The sequence below is a fragment of the Danio rerio genome, chromosome 18 (genome assembly GCF_052040795.2).
Source record: "Danio rerio strain M-AB ecotype USA chromosome 18, GRCz13ab, whole genome shotgun sequence".
Classification (NCBI taxonomy): Eukaryota; Metazoa; Chordata; class Actinopteri; order Cypriniformes; family Danionidae; genus Danio; species Danio rerio.
In genome coordinates, this window is record NC_141038.1 from 23,627,054 (window position 1) to 23,651,082 (window position 24,029).

Here is a 24,029-nt window from a genome sequence, read left to right on the forward strand (position 1 = left end):
TGAGTGAACTGACAGTCGCGATCCGCAGTACTGCTCCACGGGCACGGACTGATTTGTTAGAGCTGTTCTCCCGGCGGTAGGCGGGGTTTGCGGCTTTCAATAACACTGACGTCAGGCGGAGCGGTCGTAGAAGGCGTGGTCGTGCGTATAATGTCACTCGTAAAAAGACCTCTCAGGGTGGGATGTGAAAATTCCTCCTCATGACTCAGTGACCTCATATTCTGATTAATGAACGACTATATCGAATGACATCATGACTATTTAAAGCACTTTCATCAAAACTCCCACTTATTGGAAGAGGAAATCATCTCAGGAAACATCCGGTTTGTTATGTGATGGACTGTCACTCTTTTTTCACCATTCAGTCTTTCTATAGTCTTTGGTACGACAGGCCCTTAGCCTGCTTGGTGAAAAGACTGGTTAATTTTTCTCAAAAAGTAGACCTTTTGCAGTTTTTCGCCTCATGTTCTATTTAACTATGAGGTTTAAATACTGCATTTTAGTGACATACTGTATATGTATGAAATTTTATGATCAATTAGTCCTGACAGCATATGTTTATTTTTTACTTCATTGTAGCTTATTAAAGTAAGTTAATCATGTTCTAACTTTATTTGATAAGTTACACAAGCTGATTTAAGTCAATTTAACATAGTTTAAGTTCAATACACTCACAAGGTGAATTTGATTCACCTTTAAAAAAATAGGGCAATCAGGTTTTTTATAGAGTATGTATTCTTGTTAAAATACAAATTCATCACATCATATATCCTTAGGGGAATATTAATCTGTTTATGCTTTAAATTAAAAACTGTAAATTGTAATTTATTAGGCAAATACCAAACTGGCCAGCACATTAAACTTTCCTGTCAGAATTTGTCCACTTAAATAATATATATTTTTACATAACAATAATAATAATAATAATAATAATAATAATAATGTAGATTTTAGTGCATGTTAGTGCGAGTTAGTGTTAGTGTGAGTAGGGCACCGGCATGTGGTACAGGCTGGCCCACAGGATCAATGCGGGGACTCGTTTGTCACGGTGGTCTTTCAGGAATCAGTCTCATGCTCCCCACTCCTCCATAACCACCATGGCATCAACTCAGGATACGGCCTGGTCCAGGATTATATGGATACCTTGGGATCATCTCTTCACAGGTCTTGAATTACAGTTATATAAACAATTGCAGTTATATAAACAAACATGTAAAGCATATGGTAGTTTCTAACACAATGTCTGGTGCATTAAGACAGGAGGAGTGTGTTCTACAGGTGGTTGTCAAGCCAGCTCACCTGCATGGAGCACACTTATGCATCATACCATTATGCGATGCATATCCTTTACTAAAAAGATAAGTTTTTAATCTAGAACTTAATGCTTAATGTAGAGCTTCCTGATTTTTCTAGCCTCTCTTTTAAAAAGTACATTTGAAAATTCATGGATAATAAGTATTAAAATGACATTTTATAAGCTTTAAAATGAACTTTTGGTGCTTCATTGCTTTTTATTGGTCTTTTTTCTTCTTTCAAGAATAAAGTCCGAGATTTAGAATAAAAGTTACTTGTAAAATGTTTTCGCTATTTAACAACAATACAGTGGATCAGTAGTGAAAGATGACATTGCAGTTCCTTCTCGGTCTTAAAGCCTCCTTTGATGAATTATTTTTACAATATATGACGAAATAACAGTCAAAATAGGACAAATAAGCTCATGTATGGGACTAATTCTAGACCTTTGTCAGTGAGGGGTAGGTCTTTCGAGCCACCTGAACCCCCCTGGCTACGGGCCTGTAATACCGATTTTCGAAAATAAATTATACAATCCTTTTATAGACCTACCTAATACATAAATATAGGATGCAAGTTTTGACAGCTCAAAAAAGTGGCTTCTACCAAAATTACATACATGCCAAAATTATAGGAATAGTTCAGCCAAAAATGAAATTATACCTACTAGATTTTCTCACCCTTAAATGGTTCCAAACATTTATGAGTTTCTTTCTCCTTTTGAACATTAAAGAATTTATTTTAAGGAAAACCTGTATCCATTGACTTCTATAGTATGAAAACCAATACTATGGGAGTCAGTGCTTACAGATTTCCAGCTTTCTCCAGAATATTTTCTTTTGTGTTTAAAAGAGGAAAGAAACTCATAAAAGTTTCTAACCACTTGAGGGTGAGTAATTGATGACAGAATGTTCATTTTTGGCTGAACAATTCCTTTAAAAATAAAACTCTGACTACATCATACACAAAAGATACCCTGGGGAGTCATTGAAACTATCTGAGCTAGCAGAATACAACCTCCATAATTGTTTTGGTGAGACCAAACAATGCAAGGTGTAAACCAAATAAACACATGGTATTTTGGTTTGTACAAGTACTTCCCCATACATTATGTAAACCATGGTAATTCACATGCTTTTTCTGATTTAAACAAGGTCAAACAAAACATAGGGTGAAATGTAAATCTTTAGATAATCCTCAAAATGGTGGCATTAAATACCACATTGTTAAAGCTATATAGGCCAGGGGTGGCCAACCCTTTTCCTGGAGAGCCACCTTCCTGCAGATTTCAGTTGCTACCCATATCAAACACACCTGAACCAATTAATTAGGACCTGAACACCACGTGATAATTACAGGCAGGTGTGTTTGATATGGGTTGCAACTGAAATCTGCAGGAAGGTGGCTCTCCAGGAACAGGGTTGGCCACCCCTGCTATAGGGTATAGTATAGAACAGGCATGTACAAACTTGGTCCTGGAGGGCCAGTGTCCTGCTAAGTTTAGTTCCAGCCCCAATCAGACACACCTGGGCTAGCTAATCAAGCTCTTACTAGGCTTTCTAGAAACATCATTGCAGGGGAGTTGAGGAAAGTTGGAGCTAAAATCTGCAGGACACCGGCCCTCCAGGACCGAGTTTGGATACCCCTGGTATAGAAAATACAGCATTTGTTCATGTTGTGATAATAATTGTACACAACAGTTTCTGGACAATGGACGTGCAGATCCAAATGCAGTGTATTACTGCAAAGTCTGCAGGCAATGGTCACAAACAGGAGCATCAAAGCAATCCAAAATTCAAGGTCAAAAACAGGCAAATTTTTAGGCTAGGCGGCAAAGAATAAAACATGGTAAACAAACAAAAGGTCAAAAATACCAGGGTACACCAGGTTTCACGCTCATGTTTGGATTTACTAACGATGAAATTAACATGAGAATGTGCGTTGGTCTGAGCCAACTTTATGTCTGGCGTAGGTGTATTTCCTATGTGTGTTTGTTTTATTTCCACTGGCGACTCCTAGAGCCAATTATGTTAAATTACAAACAACAAAGTATCGTATCAACACATGTGAAAAACATTGCTATTAATTTATAATTGATAAAATGGTTTAATTGACACAATAATCCGAAGGGAATGCATTTCTTAGCGATCACTGTGATTTTCTGGCCCACAATGATGACTGGCTTATTAGCGTTTCAAATTTCCAAGAGCTTTCCACTTGGAGCTCTGTGCTGAGTCCAAATTTGGTAAGAGAGACAGCGAGGAGGCTCCAAGGTGGTAGGGTGCACGATGGGTGAGTTCTTGGTGAGTGATGTATTTAAAGATATTATTCCAGCTGCTAATTCTTTTATTTTTTTATTTTATTGAGCGTAATTATTTAACTGCATATCAGGAGACCGCGGTTATCCATTAAAGACGTGGCTGTTAACCCCCCTCAACAACCCACAAACTGACCAAGACCACAGATACAATGATGCCCATTCTCATACTTGGTCTGTTGTACAGCGGGCAATTGGACAGCTGAAATGCCGGTGTTACTGCCTTTATAAAAGCAAAGGGGTGCTGCTATACTGCCCTAACAAAGTGTTCCTCTAATACAGGGGTGTCAAACTGAATTCCTGGAGGGCCGAAGCCCTGCACAGTTTAGTTCCAACCCTGCTCCAACACACTTACCTGTAGGTTTCAAACAAGCCTGAAGGACTCAATTAGTTTGATCAGGTGTGTTTAATTAGGGTTGGAACTAAACTGTGCAGAGCTGCTGCCCTTTTGGAACGGAGTTTGACACCTGTGCTCTAATACATCTGTATCTCCCACAGACACGGATACTACTCTGTACAAAGTCTGTTTGCTGTATACGTATATGGTTCATGTAATCAGTCTTTGAGCAGCTCCCAGCTGTGTGTGTTATCAAAAAAGAACCGGAACAGGTGTAAGTGGGTGGTGCATGACAGGAGTTGTAGTTCTCCAGTGATCTGTATGGACATGATTGGTGGTGATTGTGACATCATGTTAACTGCAGTAACTTCGATGATTTTGCACTTTTAACATTTTACTAAATTATGTTTTACACTAAATTCACCTGAAATAAATCAATTTTAATTAAGACCATTTTTTTTTAAATTGTAAACAACATATAATTGTCATGACTTGCTCTCTCTCTTTCATTCCTAAACACACTGGAATAGCAGGAATTAACAAAAACACTAAGCCTTATTTACAAAACACTCACTGGAACATCAACACACAGAAATCATGGGTTGAGGGCAACATGGAATGACATGTAATACCAGACAAGGAATGAACTAAACACGGGGACTTAAATACACAGGACATTGTTGAATTAATAGGACACGGGTGAGACACAGGTGGAAACACTGAAACATTAGCTAACCGCTGGAACAAGAACAAATGGGGTCACATGATACGAACAAACACAAATGGAGTATGGGAATATGGGGAGCATCCCATGACACACACAACAACATCGACTCCTGACAATAATATTGTTAATAATACACTTTTAATACATTTAAGACCTACTGCATGGTCCCCTTGTGCTCAGTAAGTTTGATGAGGCCCTCTATAGGGTCCCAGCCCTATGTTTAAAAACCACTGCATTTAATGGTCCACCTTTTCTGTCATTGTATAATTTACTAACAGTCCCGAACTGCAATAATTAGTCCATGATTCTGAGAAGAGCAAACCACTAAGTTTAGGAAATATTAGAAATTCAAGCTAGTAAGCATTTGAAAGTAGATTATGTGTCTGTGAGTCTCCAGTCTTAATTAAGTCTTCTCTTTCTTTTGTTTCTCGTTAAACATCCAGTCTCTACTCTGCACACCCTCTCCACGGGCCTCTGTCCAGCTCAGATGATGATGGAAAGCAGAAGAATGCAGGAATGTGAAGGGAGATGATAATCCTGGTTGCTCATCACAACGGTCAGTACTTTGATCTACTCTGCATTTGGTCAAAACCCAACAATTTCCTGGAATATAAAGGAGAAATTAAGTTTTGAAAACGCACACACATTGGTGACTCAGCTGACCCATAAGGCATTGGAAAAAAACAAGATTGGTTGTGAATTGTCCTGTTGTTGATTCCTATTTAAACTCTTCATGGCTTGGAGGGTTTTCAAACGTCTGGCTGACACCTGACCAAGTAGGCCGCGTTCTCTCCTTTCTCTCATCCATGTACTCACACTTCAAGAATTCAACCTGTCTGACCAGATGTTTGTTAGATAACCACCTGCTGGGGCTTAAGGTCTATTGACTGACTTTCTGAATAAGAAGCAGAAACTCGAGAAGCAGTTTTAATCCATTCTTTCTAAGATGACTCACTAATCTTATCGTCACAGGAAGACACGTTTGACACACTGCAGGAGGAGAAGGAAGCTTTGGTTCCTGTCAAAATACAGAGAGGTATTTACAGTTTAACCAGGTGAATCGGGCTGTAATGCTCACCCCCGGAGTGTTAGTTTTTAAAACAGAGTCTATTTAAGTTTTAGTTGCTTAGGTGATGGATGCTTAAGAATGTAAGCTATTCGAGAGAGGTCTGGTTAGTACAAGCTGATAAGATATGTGATACTCCCACCGCTGGTCTTCATTAGGCGTCATATATTCGAGAGGAAAGTGGGATGAAATAGCTGCACTTGAAATATCAGAAATTGTTGTCATCACAGCCTGGCTTTTGTGTACATTTTCTTTTTGGAAACAGCAATTATGATATACTTAATTTTCGTAATCTGTCAGCAAAAGATTACATCTTTGTCATCTCAAATTAACTAGTAAGCGTCCTCTGGACACATTTTCATAAATTATTTTGAAGATTTGCTGTAGGGTCGCATAAAAGCTAACATTTTATTTAATTTTTCTGCAATATTTATAATGATATGAATGTCATTTCACAACATCTTTTAATCAATTCTATTTGGAAAAAAATCCTAAATTTACAATGATGTGATGTGATAATGTGATGATTTTGCAAGAAAGTGTAGGACTGTAGCCAGCCTGGTGACAGGAGTGGTTCTTTTTTTTTTTTTTTTAAAAGGTGAACCTTTGTGCAGTTAGGGAGCCAGAAGGTAGATTTTTCAGATGAATCTTCTGTTGAATTACACCACAGTCACCGCAAAGTTTGCAGAAGACCTACTGGAACCCACATAGATTTGAAATTCACTCAGAAAACAGAGAAGTTTGGTGGCGGAAAAATCATGAGCTGCGTCCCAAATGGCACACTATGCACTTATGCACTATGTACTTATGCACTTACACACTCAGCAGCATAGTGTATGTAAGTAATGTTGTCCCAAATGGAACACTAATGGTTATTTTACTAAGCGGAAATTCAAACCATTTCCCTGATGACGTTTGACGGTTGCCATATTAGTGAAAAAAATGACCAAACTATCACATAATACCTGCGATGAGTATAATACCATTCACCATCGGGATGCAATAAAATCCCTCTCTTAAGAGAATTTGGCTTTCACAATCAAAAATATATAATGTAATCCAACATGTGTGCCCGAAGCTCCGCCCCTTCCGCTACGTGAGCAAAGCTGCGACTGTTAAGTGCGTGAAGTGTCCATCATTCCACGCTTCATTTTACCAATATATTAAGTGCAGCATCCGGGTAATTAAAGTGCACTTCTTATTTTTAAAGTTTTCAGTGTGAACGCACTACTTACAGTATTACTACAAAATGGCGTAGAATTGTGCATAAGTATTCGATTTGGGACGCACCTATGGTCTGGGGTTACATAAAGTATGGGGCTTTGCGTGAGATCTGCAGTGTGGAAGGCAACATCAATAGTCTTTTATACCAGGAAATCTTAGCTACCTCTTATATTCTTAACCATAAAAGAGGCCAAATTCTGCAGCATTATAGTACTCCATTGCATACTTCCATCTTCACATCAAAGTTCCTCAAAGCGAAGAAAATCAAGATGCTCCAGGATTGGCCAGCCCAATCACCAGACATGAACATCATTGAGCATAAGTGGGGTAGGATGAAAAAGGAAGCATGAAAGCCGAAATCGAAGAATATTAATGAACTCTGGGAGGCATGCAAGACTGCTTTATTTGCTATTCTTGCTGACTTCATCAATAAATTGTATGAATCCTTGCCCAACCGCATGGATGCAGTCCTTTAAGCTCATGGAAGTCATTCAAGATATTAAATTTGGATCTCACTGCACCACTACTTAATTTGCTGACATATTTTTGTATTTGCAGTAAATTTGTTCAATTTCTGTATAGGCGACAGAACTTTTGTCTTGCCAAAATTTGACCTTTCTGTCTTGATTAAATGATAAATCTTTTTTCAGTAAAACTAATTTATTTCAATGCATTAAACATAATTTGGGAAGGTTTTAGCTTTTCATATGAGCTATTTCTAACACCAATTGATTAATTAAAAGTCTGGTTAATAGCAGGTGTTACTAAATAGATAAGCGACAAGACTTTTGTCAGGGACTGTACTTCAAATGTTGACTATTAGTCTTCATTGTAGGAATAATGAAAGACCATTAATCTTTGGCTAAAGCTATAAGTTATATAACTTCTTGTGCCCAAATGGTTTAAATTAGCTTAAAATCTTAGTCACAAGCCTTAAAAAATGGCATATTAAGGCATACTCTATTAGGCATATTAAGGCATATTAATAATTCTAGTTAATTATAATCACAACTCAACATTGCAAATCCTGTAAAGTAACTATTACAGATTGGCACATATCAATATCAATGCTGAAATTATATAATGTGCAGCCCTAATTTGCTGTAAATGATGTTCTTTTAGAGTCATTTTAAGCTGGATGTAACCAGTCGGATTAGATAAGTGACTTTAAGACTGTATGAAAAAGCAGAGAACTATTTTTAACAATACAGATCTTACCATGTCACATATAATTGAACAGATGTCTCATACCTTAGCCATGTCAGCCGAATGAGCAAACATGCCGATCATACCTGTCTGGAATCACAACAATATTTCTGTTCTCTGATCACGCACTGAATTGTTTATATTGTGTGGTCACATTCTCTTTGTTCCCTGTTGGTCTGCTGGTTGATCTCTACGAACAAAGTGTTTCAAATCATGAAGTACTAGCATATGTGAATGAAGGACTAACTTAAAGGGATATTAAATACTAATTTAATCACCATTTACTCATGCTCAAGTAGTTCCAGACTTTTAAGAGTTTTTTTTTACGAACACAAAAGAAAGATATATTCTGAAGAAAACCGATAGTAGAAAAAAAAGTATATGTCAGTGGTTACCTTTTTCAACATTTTTAAAAGTATCTTATTTTGTGTTCAACAGAAGAAAGAATCGCATATATGTTTGGAACAAGTGAAGGGTGTTGCAAATATTAGAGTTATATTTGCAATAATAGCAATTACATTTGCAATCGTCAAAGGATGCAAATACTCAAATGTTTTGTAAAAGATCATGTGACTCTGGAAATCATTTTGTAACACTGAACATCTCTGGTCAAGAGCCCAAGGTCTGCCAAGAAATACATACCATTACAGTATATCATCACCTGCACCGGCAACCTGAATTGTTGATATACTGTAAGACAGAATAAATCTATTCATGTTGTTTATGCCAAAAATTTGACCATTTCACAGAAGTCAAGACTCTCTAATCATTAGTTGTCCAATTTTGCTGAGGATTTGTAAACTGAAGCCTCAGTTTCCTGTTCTTAGCTGACAAATTGTTTCTGTTTTGCTACTGTAGCTCATCTGCTTCAAGGTTTAATCTGTTGTAGATATGGAAGTGCTCTTTTGGTAACCTCAGATCTTACATGTCATAATATAAAATGGACCTATACATGCAAAAATCACTTTTATAAGGGGTTTAAACACAGCTGTGTGGCAACAGTTAGCTTAAATAGCCCTGAGTTTGAAGCAGCCGCCTGCCTGACAGATATGGCATGAGTTTTCATGCCGTATCTGTCGAAGATATTGTCAGCGACTAAAAGAGGCTTATAAATGTGGAGTTTAAGGATGCACAAATAAACACCATAGTCTCCATAAACTACCTTCTTCGGAGCCAGTTGACATTTTCAGTTTTTCATAAAGATAACGTTAGTCCTGTTTTGAATCTGCCGCTATGCTAATGCATAGGTTTTTGTAGCTCCACCCACTTTTGAAAAGAAGATTGTTTGTATTTAAAGTGACGGTCACCAAAATGACACAATTTTCAAAGCCTAAAAGGAGCAATTTCAAAGAGTTATAAAGAATTATTTGTGGGGTATTTTGAGCTGACACTTGACACACTCTAGATACATAAGATTCCTATTTTACATTTGGTAAAAAGAGGCGTAATAGGTCCCCTTTATGGTCATGAAGACTTTTTGTCACCTTGAACCATTGTGGTCATTCTCCTCGTATCTTTTGGCAATGGATTTTCACCCACAGATCATAATAGATATATTTTTAAAATCATTATTTGTGAACCATAAAGAAGGTTGTGTGCCAAAATCCCAGATCAGCATCCTCTGAAATATTCAGTCCAGCCTATCTGGCAAAAACAACAAAGTCATGTTCAAAGACATTTAATCACCTTTTTTATTCCCATTCAGATGCTTGATGATTGGCTGATTAGATATTTGAGTTAACGAGCAGTGGTGTATTAACCCAATAAAGTTTCTGATGAGTGTAGATTTCCAACAGAGTTTTATTGTAAAAAGAAAATGAGGTAATAAAAAGCTACAGTTGAAAAAAAAAAGATTTACCCTCCTGTGAAATTCAAATTGGTTTTCAAATATATCCAACTGATGTAGTAGACACTGATAATTTTAATATTATTTTTACTTCTGGAGAGAGTCGTATTTCTTTTAACCTTGCTGGAATAAAAACATTTGACTTTTTTTTAAAAGACAATCCATTAAGAATTATGTTTTTTGATTGGCTATAACAAACCTCTGTCGGCTTAGTCCCTCATTTATCAGAAGTTGCCAGAGCAAACCTGTTTTAATGCTTCCAACTGCAATTCATGAACTCCCCAGTGCTGGACAACACACTCTGTCAGTCACACACATACTCCTACATTATGCCAATTTTTTTATTTATTTATTTATTTTTTTTAGTTTATCCAACTGACCTATGCAGCATGTCTTTGGACTGTGGGCAAAACCAGAGGAAAACCATGCAAACGTGGAGAAATGCCACATCTGGAGAAACTCCACACAGAAATTCCTCCTTAGAAGTCCTGGCCCATTTGTGGCTTGAACCAGGAACCTTCTTGCTGTGATGCAACAGTGCTAAACATTCAGTTGCCGCCTCTGTGTTGTCTAATGTTTTGCCCAATTAGCCTAACCTGCCTAATTAACCTAATTAACCCCTTAGTTTTCACTTTAAGCTGAATACTTGTAAACTATTTCAAAATAACTAGTACAATGTTAGTAAATAGTCACAATGTCAGAGGCAAAAGAAATTAGTTATTAAAAATTAGTTATTTAAACTTTTATGTTAAAAATTTGTGTTGTAAAAATTAAACGGCACTTGGACATATTTTTCAAAGAATTAAAATTTCACAGGAGGGCTAATGAGGCTTTATGTATTTCACTAGAAATTATATTTGTCATAACAATAATTTTTACCACAATTTTATTAGATTCTTCCCTTGACATTCACATTAGTACACACATACACTGAGAGAAGCAATTATAATTCTTCAGCCTGGATGTCTTTCTGAAATACTGAATTAGTGTGTGCAAGGTGCCTACATGTTGAAACCACAGTCAACAACACAATTTATGACTTTTTTTATATAACAGGTAACAAGCATTCTGTCAAAAGACTTTGATGGCATCAACAAATGGAAAAAATAAACAACTCTAAAGGAAATATATATAGTAAGTAGTACTATTTTTTCAACAATACTGTTAATAAATACTTAAATTAATCTATTGTTGCAATTCTATAGTTGCTGTGGTATAAAAAATATAATAAATCCTTTAGTCCTATTCAATTCATGTTTATTTCTATAGTGCTTTTACAATGTAGATTGTGTCAAAGCAGCTTAACATAGAAGTTCTAGTTAATTGAAACAGTTTTCAGAGTTGAAGTTCAGTTTAGTTTAGTTCAGTTCAGTGTGGTTTAATTTTCACTGCTGAAAGTCCAAAAACTGAAGAGCAACTCCATCGATGTGCAGCTCCAAAAGTTCCAAACCAAGCAAGCCAGTGACGACAGTGGCAGGGAACAAACTTCACCAATTGACAAAAGTAAAGGGAAAAAACCTAGAGAGAAACCAGGCTCTGTTGGGCACCACCATTTCTCTTCTGGCCAAACTAGTTCTAACTTTCTACAACAATATTATTCCACTATACACCAAAGTTTACATTAGTAAAAACTAAAGTATACTACAGTATTACAGTTTTTCCGTTCACTATAGTTCATACTACAGTATTACTGTGGAATTCATTAACTAAAAGTTGTAAATATTATAATATATACGGTATAACATACGGCTCAGAAATATACTACTTACTATAAATTGCTATCTTGTTCACGTGGGACCATCTTAAGTAATTCAGTTCATCTTCTAAAATTGGTTTTTAGTTTGTAAATGTTTTAGCTTCATACTCAATTTTGAGCTTTCTAGTTCCTATTCACCAAAATACAGCACACCAGAAATTCTAGGTTTATTTATGAAGTTTTTAGCTTTTGATTTTGAGCTGAAATATATATGTATATTTTTAATCCTGTCAGCAAATATTTCCTCTGAATGCATTTGAGCGTCATTTGTTGTTTGATCATTTAAGACTCCCTATCCAGTTTTTCACAGCACTCCAGACATGGACGCAAGCTTGTTGTAAGTATAGACTGGCTTTCATTAACATTTAACGAGGAACAAGCCTGGTGATATTTTTGATACACAGACTCTCAGTTCTCCTAAATCTGTTCATGCATCACAAACACACTCAGATGCACAGGTCGCGAGTGAGGAATGTTTGTTTGGGTTTTCAGGTGTGTGTGTGCATTTACCTATGAAGAATGCAGTCCGACCAGCCTGTACACTTACATAGGTTTTGAGGATCTACATTCCCTCAGCAGGTTACCAGACCCAAGCCGCCAGCCGTCAGCCTCTCATCTGCCTACCCAGCATTCCTCAGGCTTTAGCTTAAAGGAAAGAAAAAATCTAAGAATTTCTGGCATGGCATGGTTGGCCTCTAGCTTGAGGCGATTTTGCTCAGGTTAAATGAACAAGTGAATGGCTTGGAAGCATTTGATGGACAGCTGGACAAAAACATGGTTTACCTGTACATGATCTGGACATATTTGTTAGATCTTAAATTTGCAAAACTAATGTTCGAGGCATCTTTGCAGACTGGCACTGTGTTTAGTCAGTATATGAATATTGGCCTGGCATCTGAAATGTGAGAGCTGGAATGTGAGACGTCACCTGGTCACCATGGTTATGTGAGTGTGTGTGTGTGTGTGTGTGTATCAGCTGCTCTTTGTCCTAGTTTGAGAGGACGGGCTGTTTTCAGTTTTTCTGCATGTGCAAGTGATTGTGAACAGGTTAAGAGAAAGCTCTGGATGGTTGGTTATGTAGACTTTTGTGTTTGTGTGTGGTAAAAAATACACGTGTGCTTGATAGATACCACTAAACACTAAAAACAAAACTGCAACGGCAACAACAGCTGTAAATAAAAAATAAATTATAATAATAAATTATAATAGTTACAAATAATATAATTATAATGAAGCAAAATAATAAAATAATTATAATTAAATAAAGTAGTTACATAAAACAAGCAAAAATAAATAAAAGTAAAGTGCGTTTCTTTTGTGTTGGTGTGTGATAGAAGATGTGTGCTTGTAGATGATCTAATAACTCATTCATTTTATAATTCATTTTATTCACTTCGAACTTGGTGAAAACAAAAACAAATGTTTCAAATAAAACAAACAATAATAAAAAAAAAACGATTTTATTTATGTATTTAGTTAGTTATTTTTATTAGCCAAAAATGCTTTCAAACGTTTTGGAAGTCTTTTTTGTTTATAGTGACATAAGTAAATAAACTCTGCCATCTAGTGGTCATAACTTCTATTTCTGTAAATCATTTTCTTATTAGAATATTAGAGCAATTTAAAATAGATATGTTGTTCCTTGTTTCATCAGATGCCACAAAATTGCTGTAATAATGTTTTATAACTTCCTTTTTTATTAAGCAAGGTTAGATATTTTTACTGTGAAGATTGCAACAACATTGCAGCATTTCAGTGGCATTTCTTAATCTGGAGTAAAAAAGAAACTAATAAACTATTTAAAAATGGTAATAAAAGTCACTTTGTTAAAGCAAAGAGTCAAATTTTGAATCGTAAGCTATAGATAATCAATTATGTTAATTAATAATATAGTCACAATTAACAGATTTATGTTTACACTTAAAATTAACAGTGGAGGTAAACTTAGAAATGTTTGTAGACACAGAAATGGACTCAGTAAGCATTAACTGTTTACTTACTAATTTAGAAAAAAAAAAAAAAGCTGGGATCAACAAGTGGGACTAGATTCATGAATTCATCAGTTGAAACCCTTAGCAAACAGGAAAAGCCATTGAAACATTTTCAAGATAATCTGCATATCTTTAACCATGAGGGGTTATTCTGGTTTTCCTGTTTTTACTGCATTTATGACATGCTCGTGCCTTGTCATTTAGATCTTATCTATGGTTCTGCTATTTTACATTTGTAAACTGTCATTGTGAAGCTGAAACTAGTTTTGCATCTGCAGCTCTTTTGTAAGTAAAGGTGTGAATCTTGCCTGTAAGAAACATACATCTACTATTTAAGACCCCCTAAAATATTAATATTATAACAGTAACTAGCACTACAGTAGCTCTGAAACACGAAAGTGTGAGAATTGTTTCTTAATTTGATGAGTGATTTAAAAGCAAAAATCAGAATCTGATCATTTGCAAGGCTGGCGTGAACATTTGAGAAGCAGAAAGCAATATAAATATGGTGGAAGTGTACAAAACTAATCTAGCAGGATCAGAAAGGTGAGAACACCTTGTAAATATTTCATGTTTAGTCATATGAGCATTGTTTATACCATATATATATATATATATATATATATATATATATATATATATATATATATATATATATATATTTTTTTTTTTTTTTTTTTTTTTTTTCTAAAGCAGTGACAAAGAAAAAAGACAAAGTTAAATTATTAGTACAGGATGCTTCAGAAATGACTAAGTGATATGTATATGTATATGTATATATATATATATATATATATATATATATATATATATATATATATATATATATATATATATATATATATATATATTTATATATATCAAGCTTATTTTTGGATCTGATTGGTATCACAAGCCTTGAATATAGGTGATTGGCATGGCAGTAGACAACACCATTATGATTACACAAGTCATTTCTTGTGTAGTTTGCATTATCAGCTTTTGTACGTTAAACAAGTATTTCCACATCATGCGGATGTGTTTGTGGCTCATTCTAAAGAACAACTTCATCTAGCTCATGTTTTGTGCTCTTAACATTTTAACACACCAACAACTATTTCATATCTTGAACTATATCACAAACTTCCTAATTAAAGAACATTGTTTTAAGCTAGAAATAAGTCAAACTAGAGCACCATGTTATAATAGAGAAGCTCAAAACATCTCATATCTTTATACAATATTTAAAAACATATCTCATTTGTGATATTATTTGCATAAAACGAGTTGACGTGAATGCATTTCTCACTGTCCAGGAAGAAGAGGGCTTTTGTATGCTGGGAGGGACTAAAACAGCACAAGTGATGACATTTGGTAAACATTTACAGACTTTCACAGAGTTAATAGAGCGATTACTTAACAGCGATTACTCCCACACATCCTATACTGTACATGCTGACATATGTGTACAAGCCTCTCATTGTAGAAAGTGCAGGTCTCAGAACAGTCATGATGGCGTCTGTAATTTGTGACAGTGTTTTGGTAACCGGGTCAAACAGGGGAATTGGACTTGAGCTGGTTCACCAGCTAGTTGATTTACCCAAATCTCCAGGTCACATCTTTGCAGGCTGTAGAGACCCAGGTGGACCAAAAGCTCAGGTAAGAGGCTGTTAAGTTTATTAGGCTAGGATTTGTTATTGTATTGTGTATTGTGTATTTATGCTTTGTTCCTAATATAACCAGATAGTTCCTCAAAAACTGTACATTTCCTTGTCATTTAATCAAATAGCTCTAAATCTATATATAGTTTATGATAGTTTTATATGTTTAAAAATGTATTCATTCATTCATTTTCTTTTCAGCTTTGTCCCTTTTTTAATCAGGGGTTGCCACAGCGTAATGAACCGTCTATATAAAAAGTACTTTATACGAATAGACAATTAATTTAGAATTAAAATGGACAGTTTAATATAAATTGTATATTCATAATATAATTTACATTTATACTATTTTAATTGAGTTGGTTTCAGTGGTCAATGGTTTCCAGTTTCCAACGTTCTTTAAAATATCTTCTTTTGTTTTCAACTGATTAAATAAACTGAAACCGGTTTGAATACAAATAGTGCAGGGTGAGTAAATAAGCATACGTTTAATGATCAGCAGGTTTATGGTCAAAACAGTGGAAAAATGTCCATCTTTCTCTTTAAACAGTTTATCTTTCTTGTTTTACTGACAGATTTGAATGTAGTTTAGTGTAGTTTAGTTTCGTCTTATTACATAATCTCATATCATCTTGAGAAAACATTGCTTAGGACCAGTTTTACTAACCAAAGCAACTTGTGAGACCACAATCTCATGAAAGCACTGATGAGAAAGGGAAGTTGTGTGGGTGATTCTTCTTCTATTTTTTCAAAACAATTTATTAACACTGCAGTTCAATCCGAATCATTTATAAAAAAATAAATAAAAAAAAGCTTATCTCTAAAATTGTACTCAAATTAATCATTACAATGCCTGTTTATTATTTATTTGTGTTAATGTTCATTATTAATTTACAATATTAAATGCATTAAGTAATTGAACTGTAAGTGGTAACTAGTATAAGATTTCTTTGTTATCAACAAAATACTAGGTAATAATATTAGCGAAGGTGGCATGGTGGTGCAGTGGGTTTTGCTGTCGCCTCATAGCAAGAAGGTTGCTGGTTTGAGCCCCGGCTGGACCAGTTGTTATATCTATATGGAGTTTGCATGTTCTCGTGTTTGTGTGGGTTTCTTCCAGGTGCTCTGATTTCCCTCACAGTCCAAAGAAATGCGCTATAAGTTAATTGGTTTAAGGCTAAATTGTCCATGGTGTATTTGTGTATGTCCTGGTCCTCCAGGTAGGGGGTTGAGCGCTGGGCTAAAGACCCACCGTGTAAAAATTTGATGTTACAAAACACCAAGCATGTGCAGTTAAATAGCAACTTCGATATAAACTACCATGAGAGTAAGTATGCAATATTAGCTCATTTTCGACATAAACAAATGCTTATTTTGATTTGAATAATGTATTTGTAGACATTATTTAATGGAACTGAGCTAACATGAACAATATTCAGCTAATGAGATAAATAAATCCAGAAGCAAATGCATTTAAATACTGAATAAAAATAATGTTGTTGTAATAAAATTGCACTAAAGAAAACTAACAAACAAATAACCAATACACACTCTTGTGTGTGTGTGTGTGTGTGTGTGTGTGTGTGTGTGTGTGTGTGTGTGTGTGTGTGTGTGTGTGTGTGTTTGTGTGTTTGTGTGTTTGTGTGTATTGGTTATTTGTTTGTTAGTTAGTATATATATATATTAAAGGAGACTATAATTAAAAATTCTGTCACCAATAACTCATCCTCCACTTGTTTCAAACCTGTTTGTGTTTCTTTTTTCTGTTGAACACAAAAGATACTGAAGAATGTTGGGAAAAAGCAGCCATTGACTTCTATAGTATCGTTTGTTCCCACAATAGAAGTTAATGGCTGCTTTTCCCCCCTTAACATTCTTCACAATATCTGCTTTTGTGTTCAACAGAAAAAAAAGAAATGCATAAAATAATGAGGAAATGTTTCATTTTTGGGTGATTTGTCCCTTTCGCTTTAAAAGAAAAATAAATTATTCTTAGTCAATGTATTAACTAGTTTTAACTAATTGACCTTATTTTAAAGTGCTACTTAGTGGTTCTGAAACCACAAAAATCTTTGTAAATTTTATTTAATGACTTTTAATATCTATTTAGCTTAATACCATCTGTAATATTTCAGTTTTACAAAGACAACATAGAGGAGTCACTGTGGCACTGAGACTAGTTAGGCAACTTTTGTTTATGATCTGTCTCTATACAAAGATGCACATTTCTGGATTCTCCTGAGAAGCGTGTTCAACTGATTGTCTTGCAGGAACTTCGGGATCTCGCTCAGAAGCACCAGGGTGTGATCACTGTTGTGCAACTTGGTAAAATATTCACAACAAAAGAGTAAACTGCTGTAATCTTAAGGTTGCTTTATGATTCTGCCATTATTCATTTATGCTGTCCTCCATCATTTCTCTAAAGATACAGATAGTCCAGATAGCATCAAAGAGGCTTCAAACTTAGTGGAATCCAAGCTGAACGGCAAAGGCTTAAATCTGATCATCAACAATGCTGGTGTGAACATCCCAGGATCCCTAGTGGAGACAGGCAAAAAGGAGATGGTGGATTCGTACACGACTAATGTTGTAGGACCCATGCTCATTGCAAAGGTGGGTGTCATGATGGTTTTACTTAAAATAGATGCATTATTCACCCGGAAATGGAAATTTACTCACCATTTACTCAGATGGTTATGAACATCCATAGGAGTCTTATATCTGTTGAACACAAACCAAAATATATTGAAGAATGTTTGAAACTATTATCCATCAATATCCATAGAAAAAAAGGTTACTAGTCAGAGGTTAACAGTTTCCTACGTTCTTATTCTTAGTCAACATTCTTTCAAAGATATCTTCTGTGTTCACCAGACAAAGTAAATTTAAACAGGGTAAGTAATGATTACAATGATTACAGTAAATGATTAAAGAGTTTTCATAATCAGCGATTTTATGGTAAAAAAAAAAAAATGTAAAAATTATATATATATATATATATATATATATATATATATATATATATATATATATATACACATACAATTGGGGAAAAATAAACAGGGGAGCTAATCATTCGGATTTCATATATATATATATATATATATACATATACATATGAAATCTGAATTATTAGCTCCCCTGTTTATTTTTTCCCCAATTTCTATTTAACGGAGAGAAGATTTTTCAGCACATTTCTAAACGTAATATTTTTAATAAGTCATTTCTAATAACTAATTTATTTTATCTTTGCCATGATGACAGTATATATACAGTGCATCCGGAAAGTATTCATAGAGCTTCACTTTTTCCATTTTTTATGTTACAGATTTATTAGATTCCAAATTCTACACACAATACCCCAAAATGACAATGTGAAAAATTTAATTGTTGTATGTATTAAAATTTTAAATTGTTGCAAATTTATAAAAAAATAAACTTGAAAAAAATCTTTTTCCCCCCACTACATATCAAATTTTGCCTACTCTTCATCACAAAGAAGACAAGTAGGAATCATTAATAAGTGTGTGTATTATGGAAGACTCAGACTCATAGAACTGAACTAGATTGGAGAGGTGTTATCATAATCATATGCATTATTAGTTTTTAGAAGTTATACTTTAAAAATACCCTTAAATATGCATTTTTAGTACTGCTTCAGTGAACCTGAACAAGTATATTAAAATCCATTCATTTTACTAGTTGTATTAGTATATTTTTTTCAAAGTGTGCTTTAAATGCTTTAAAAATAAGTTAAATCTTTGTAGACTAGAAATATATGGGGGTGCAGCCAGGTAGGGGGGCTACAAGACATTGTGACCAGGGGCCTCTGAATTCTAAATCCAGGCCTGACAGGAAGTGACATCACTTCTAATTCACATGATTTTTTTCTGTCAGCATTTTAAGGATTTTTTTATACGCAATGTAACAGAGCTGACCAGAATGTAGGGACAAACACTAAATATTTTTTAGAATTGCAATTAAAAATAATAAAGAAAAAAATTTTCATGCAAATGTGAATTTACACAAGAGAGTGAATAAAAGATTAAAAATAGACTTACAACCCTCAATCAGATTCAGTTGGGACAGTATGGAAAACACAAAAAAAAAGAAAGAAGTGATTTCTTTCTTGAAAGTGAAAGTTCCCTTTGCCAAGAGCACTTGACCATGACAGACGCTGGCGTTGGACTTGTTGCTGGTAACAGTCTGCATGATTCTTTTCTTCTGTTGTGCTGAGCACACGGTGTTCATGTCTCCCAAGAAATACATCAAATACTGATTCATCTGACCACAGTACACATTTCCACTGTGTGATGGTCCATCCTTAATGTATTCAAGCCCAGAGAAGTCAATGGTGCTTCTAGACCTTGTTAAAATAGGGCTTCCTTTTGGCACAGTTCAGTTTTAACTGGCATTTGTGGATGTAACCATGTATTATAATACTTGACAAAGGTTTGCCAAAGTAGTCCTGAGCCCATGGGGTGGGATTGCTAAAAGATGACTATCGATTTTAGATGCAGTGCTGCCCAACGGGATCGAGTTCATGGTATTTCAGCTTAGGCTTGCCCCCTTGTCCTTTACGTACTAAAATTTGTCCAGATTCCTTGAATCTTGTAATTATGTTATGACTGTTAAAGGTGAAATATCCAAATGTCTTTTGGGATTTTTGAGGAACATTGTTTTTAAACATTTCAACCATTTTTTCACATATTTGTTGGCAAGCTGGCAATCATCAGCCCATCTTTGTTCCGAAAAGACTAGACCTTTTTTGATGCTGCTTCTGTACCAAATCATAATTACAAACACCTGTTGACAACACCTGTTTCAAATCACATCATTATTTAATAATTTACCTGATTACTAGCCCTAAATTACTCCTGTCACAACTTTTTTTTCAATGACAGGAAAGGATTGTATATTTACAGATGAAATGAAGTTGACCAGACAAAACATTAAATATTTTGTGTTCATAATGTCTGTAATTAAATACAAATCAAAGTAAATTTGGAAATCACTACTTTATTTATTTTTAATTTGTGTTTTCTGCACTGTCCCAACTTTTTCAAGCTGATTATTCCAAGATTTAATTATTTATTGATAACTGAAGCTGAATTTATGATTTAGGAGGCAGAGACAGTCAGGAAAATGTGTAGCGGGAGTCTTCAAGTTAATCATTTCTAGACAGAATGCTCTAAACACACACACAAACATTGTTTTAGAGACATGTTAAAAACATGCGTTATTTTTCAGAACTGTTTCATTGAAGTTTTGGTTTTTGAAAAACAATTGAAAGTTTATCTTTGTACCACAATTCTAGAATCGAGAATAACATTTGTCTTGATTTCCCTTGTTGTGTGCTTTTTATTGGTGAGATAGCGTAAACAATTGCACTAATAATCTCTCTGAATGTCATGATAGGTCCGGGTTTTTGCTAAATTAAACAGGAATTTAACGAACTTATGTGATTCTGTGAAGTCGGGATTCAGTGATATCTTGCATATTTTTAAAGCTTAAAATTTACAGCCATTACATAAACTAGTGCAGATATTTCATAAATTTGTCCCTATATGTAATTTTAAAAAAGGAAACAAGAATATATGCCTATTAAACAACACCAGGATGTGTATAATGATGGGGATAATTCATTCAAACATGAAAATGTACTCAGTATTTACTCATCCTCCATATATGTTCCAAACCTTTAGGAATTTCTTATTTCTGTTGAAGACTAAAAATATATTTTGAAGCAAGTTGAAAACCTGTAACTCTTGACTTTCATAATGCTATGGACAACAAATAATATTGAATGCAACAGTTACAGGTTTACTTTCTTCAAAATACACACTTTTTTGGTTCAGAATAGGATCTTCTGATCTGAATCAGAAGAAAGAAACTAATAAAGGTTTGGAACACATGCATGAAGGTGAGTAAATGATGGCAGAACATTTTTGGGTGAACTTGGTAACATTTTTTTTTCATAATGTCTTTAATTCATTTGCAGAATTTCCACCCCCTCTTGTGTAAAGCTGCAGCTCAGTTTCCTCAGTCAAGCATGTCTTGCAGTAGATCGGCTATTGTCAATGTCTCCACACTGCTGTCATCCATCACAAGATGCCCTGAGAATTTCTACAGGTCTCCAATGTACCCCTATCGCATCTGCAAGGTACCATAAATATTGAAATCACATTATGAATAATTATGCTAAGCATGGACTTCATTTTAGGCAGAAATCACTATTTAAACAAACACATCCTGATTGTTTCTATACTCCAGGCTGCACTGAACATGTTAACTCGCTGCTTGGCGGAGGATTTCAGAAAAGATGGCATTCTTGTTGCGTCTCTCCATCCAGGATGGGTCCAGACAGAAATGGGAGGCCCACAGGTAATACAAAGTGCTTTACACAAATATGTTGTTACATTCATTGGTTTACCTCACATTTGTCATTTTTTGGTGGCCCCCTCAGGCTCCCCTGACGACAGCTGAGAGCGTCAGCGGCATGATAAAAGTCATCACAAGCCTCACTGAGAAAGACAGCGGGACTCTTTTAGATTGGGAAGGCAATAACATCCCTTGGTGATTGTGCAAGGCATCTTGTATGTCAGTTTGACATGTACTTCCACATCTTTGTGTCTGCGGTTTGTGCAAAAAAAAAAACACAAAAAAAACAGCCAGTATAGCATAAAATATGACACTTATTTGACTTGAGGAACTGTATGAGTCATTTAATGTCTTTACCGCTTTGATAAATAATGAAAGTTGGTGAAAACCATGATTATCAGACATACAAAAATTGCATATTGTGCGCCCTCTAGTGTTGTTATGCTATGACCAGTTTGAAGCAGTGGTTTACAACCCTATTTGTTATTTAAAAATATTATTTGAAGGCCTTTTTTTTCTTTAAGCTGATCTGAATCATTTTTAATAAATAATATAAAATATTTTGATAATTTAATTATTTAGATTTTTAATTTGAGTGTTTTATCTTTTTTAACGTAGGCTAATTTAGTTTATTCAATTTATCAGCTAATTTAATTTAGGCTGATTGAACTCAGTTAAAATAATTTTGAGACTTATATGGGCCCTCCCGAAGTTTTAATGTAAGGTGTAGATAGTTTCAGAACAATAGCTATTTTCAGAACAAATCAAATAGAAATACAAGGTCTACATAAGGAATATTAGATATATTTAACAGCAGTCTCAAGACTTTGGATTTAGTGACAAAGAAATGTTTTTATAGGCCTACGTTTTATTGTTTTAACAGTTAGCCTAATGGTTTTGTAATTTTTTAATTGCAGGTTCTGTTGTGTCACATAGCCTTGGGCTGTGTACTTTTTTTCTTTTTTGTTGGATATATTTATTATTAATTATGGGATATATGTAATATTATATAAAGTTATTAGTTATGTTTTTTCACATTTTATATGTGCAAAACATTTTAACTCTAAGGGTGGAGCCTATTAAAATGTTTATGTAATTATAAATAGGCTGTATATTTTTCTGATTATTTTTCAGATTCATATTCACAAAACTGTACACTAAAAAGTCATTAAATAAAACTTTGGATTTAAGCCAAAATGCTATGTTTACATATTTTTATACTTCCATAATTTGACAAATGTATTGATTGATTAGAAATGACGAACAAGAAATATTGTTAAATTTTATCAATAATAAATAAATAAATAAAATTAAGAGCAACGGTGTGAAACAAACAACCAGACAACTGAACAGGTGTTTAAACTCTCAGTTATATAGATAACTCAGCTTACTTTTACTGTAGTTTGTAATTAACACTAATGGCATGTGTTTAAAGATGACCCAATCAATCAGTCTGACAAAAGAATCAATCATAGCAGGTTCCACATTTAGATTATACTGCAGTATAGATTATACTGCAGACTGAAGTGATTCATTGACAGCGGTCTGACTTGTTGTTTTGTTGAGTAGAGAACTTAAGTGTTCATTTTTCATTAACTATCAGTTGCTAATATATCTTTAAAATGACAAAGGTGCAGTATCATCGAAAACTGCAAGTATAACTCAGAGAATCTGAAAAATAGGAGACAGTGAACTATTATACATCTCATCATGAAATAAACTTTACACTTCTAGTTAGAAGAGATGTGGAGAAATGTATTTTAATTAACTGGAAATCATCACACTTTTCATATACAAAACATTGGTTCAACAAACTTATTTCCTACAGCACTCCTGAGAAATTACTGTACAGTGTCAGAGGAAGGACTTTGAAAAAATTTGAGGACCTTTTCTGGTGTATCTACTTTTTTATGGCTTAAGTTGTTACTATTATTATTATTATTATTATTATTATTTATTTATTTTTTATTTATTTTTTATTTTTATTTAAAAATCTCTGATATTGAGCTTTTTTTCTTTGTTTGCTTTTGGTAAAGTAAAAAAAAAAACCTGTTTGGTTACTATTATTTGTTTTACATATATTTTAATAAAACTTACAGCTGCCTCACGACGATCCTCCCGTGTAAAAACAGGCACAGGAGGGTTTATTTTCCTCTCTGCTCAGACAGTAAAAGAGGTGAGCATTAACAGAGGGCTCTGGACAGCGGGCGCACACTTCACGCGCTGCTCGTTATCAGTAAACACG

General features: G+C 34.5%; 1 protein-coding gene across 5 annotated transcripts; it reads left to right on the plus strand.

Moving 5' to 3' along the window:
* The first annotated feature begins 155 nt into the window (after nt 1-155).
* Nucleotides 156-22,981, plus strand: zgc:158868. 5 transcript variants are annotated; one of them, XM_087292685.1, is made up of 8 exons: nt 156-382; nt 965-1,164; nt 5,118-5,230; nt 17,674-17,728; nt 17,829-18,016; nt 21,405-21,566; nt 21,677-21,787; nt 21,870-22,981. In XM_087292685.1, exons 5-8 carry the CDS (start codon nt 17,966-17,968, stop codon nt 21,981-21,983), a joined length of 438 nt encoding a protein of 145 aa, XP_087148811.1. In that variant the 5' UTR covers nt 156-382; nt 965-1,164; nt 5,118-5,230; nt 17,674-17,728; nt 17,829-17,965; the 3' UTR covers nt 21,984-22,981.
* The last annotated feature ends 1,048 nt before the right edge of the window (nt 22,982-24,029 follow it).

Bases quoted from the DNA above. Each gene is read 5' to 3' on its own strand.
- zgc:158868 (XM_087292685.1), top strand. From the start codon at position 17,966: ATGGTGGATTCGTACACGACTAATGTTGTAGGACCCATGCTCATTGCA. The intron at 18,017-21,404 runs GTGGGTGTCATG...ATTCATTTGCAG, and splicing joins GACCCATGCTCATTGCAAAG to AATTTCCACCCCCTCTTGTG. The intron at 21,567-21,676 runs GTACCATAAATA...TCTATACTCCAG, and splicing joins ACCCCTATCGCATCTGCAAG to GCTGCACTGAACATGTTAAC.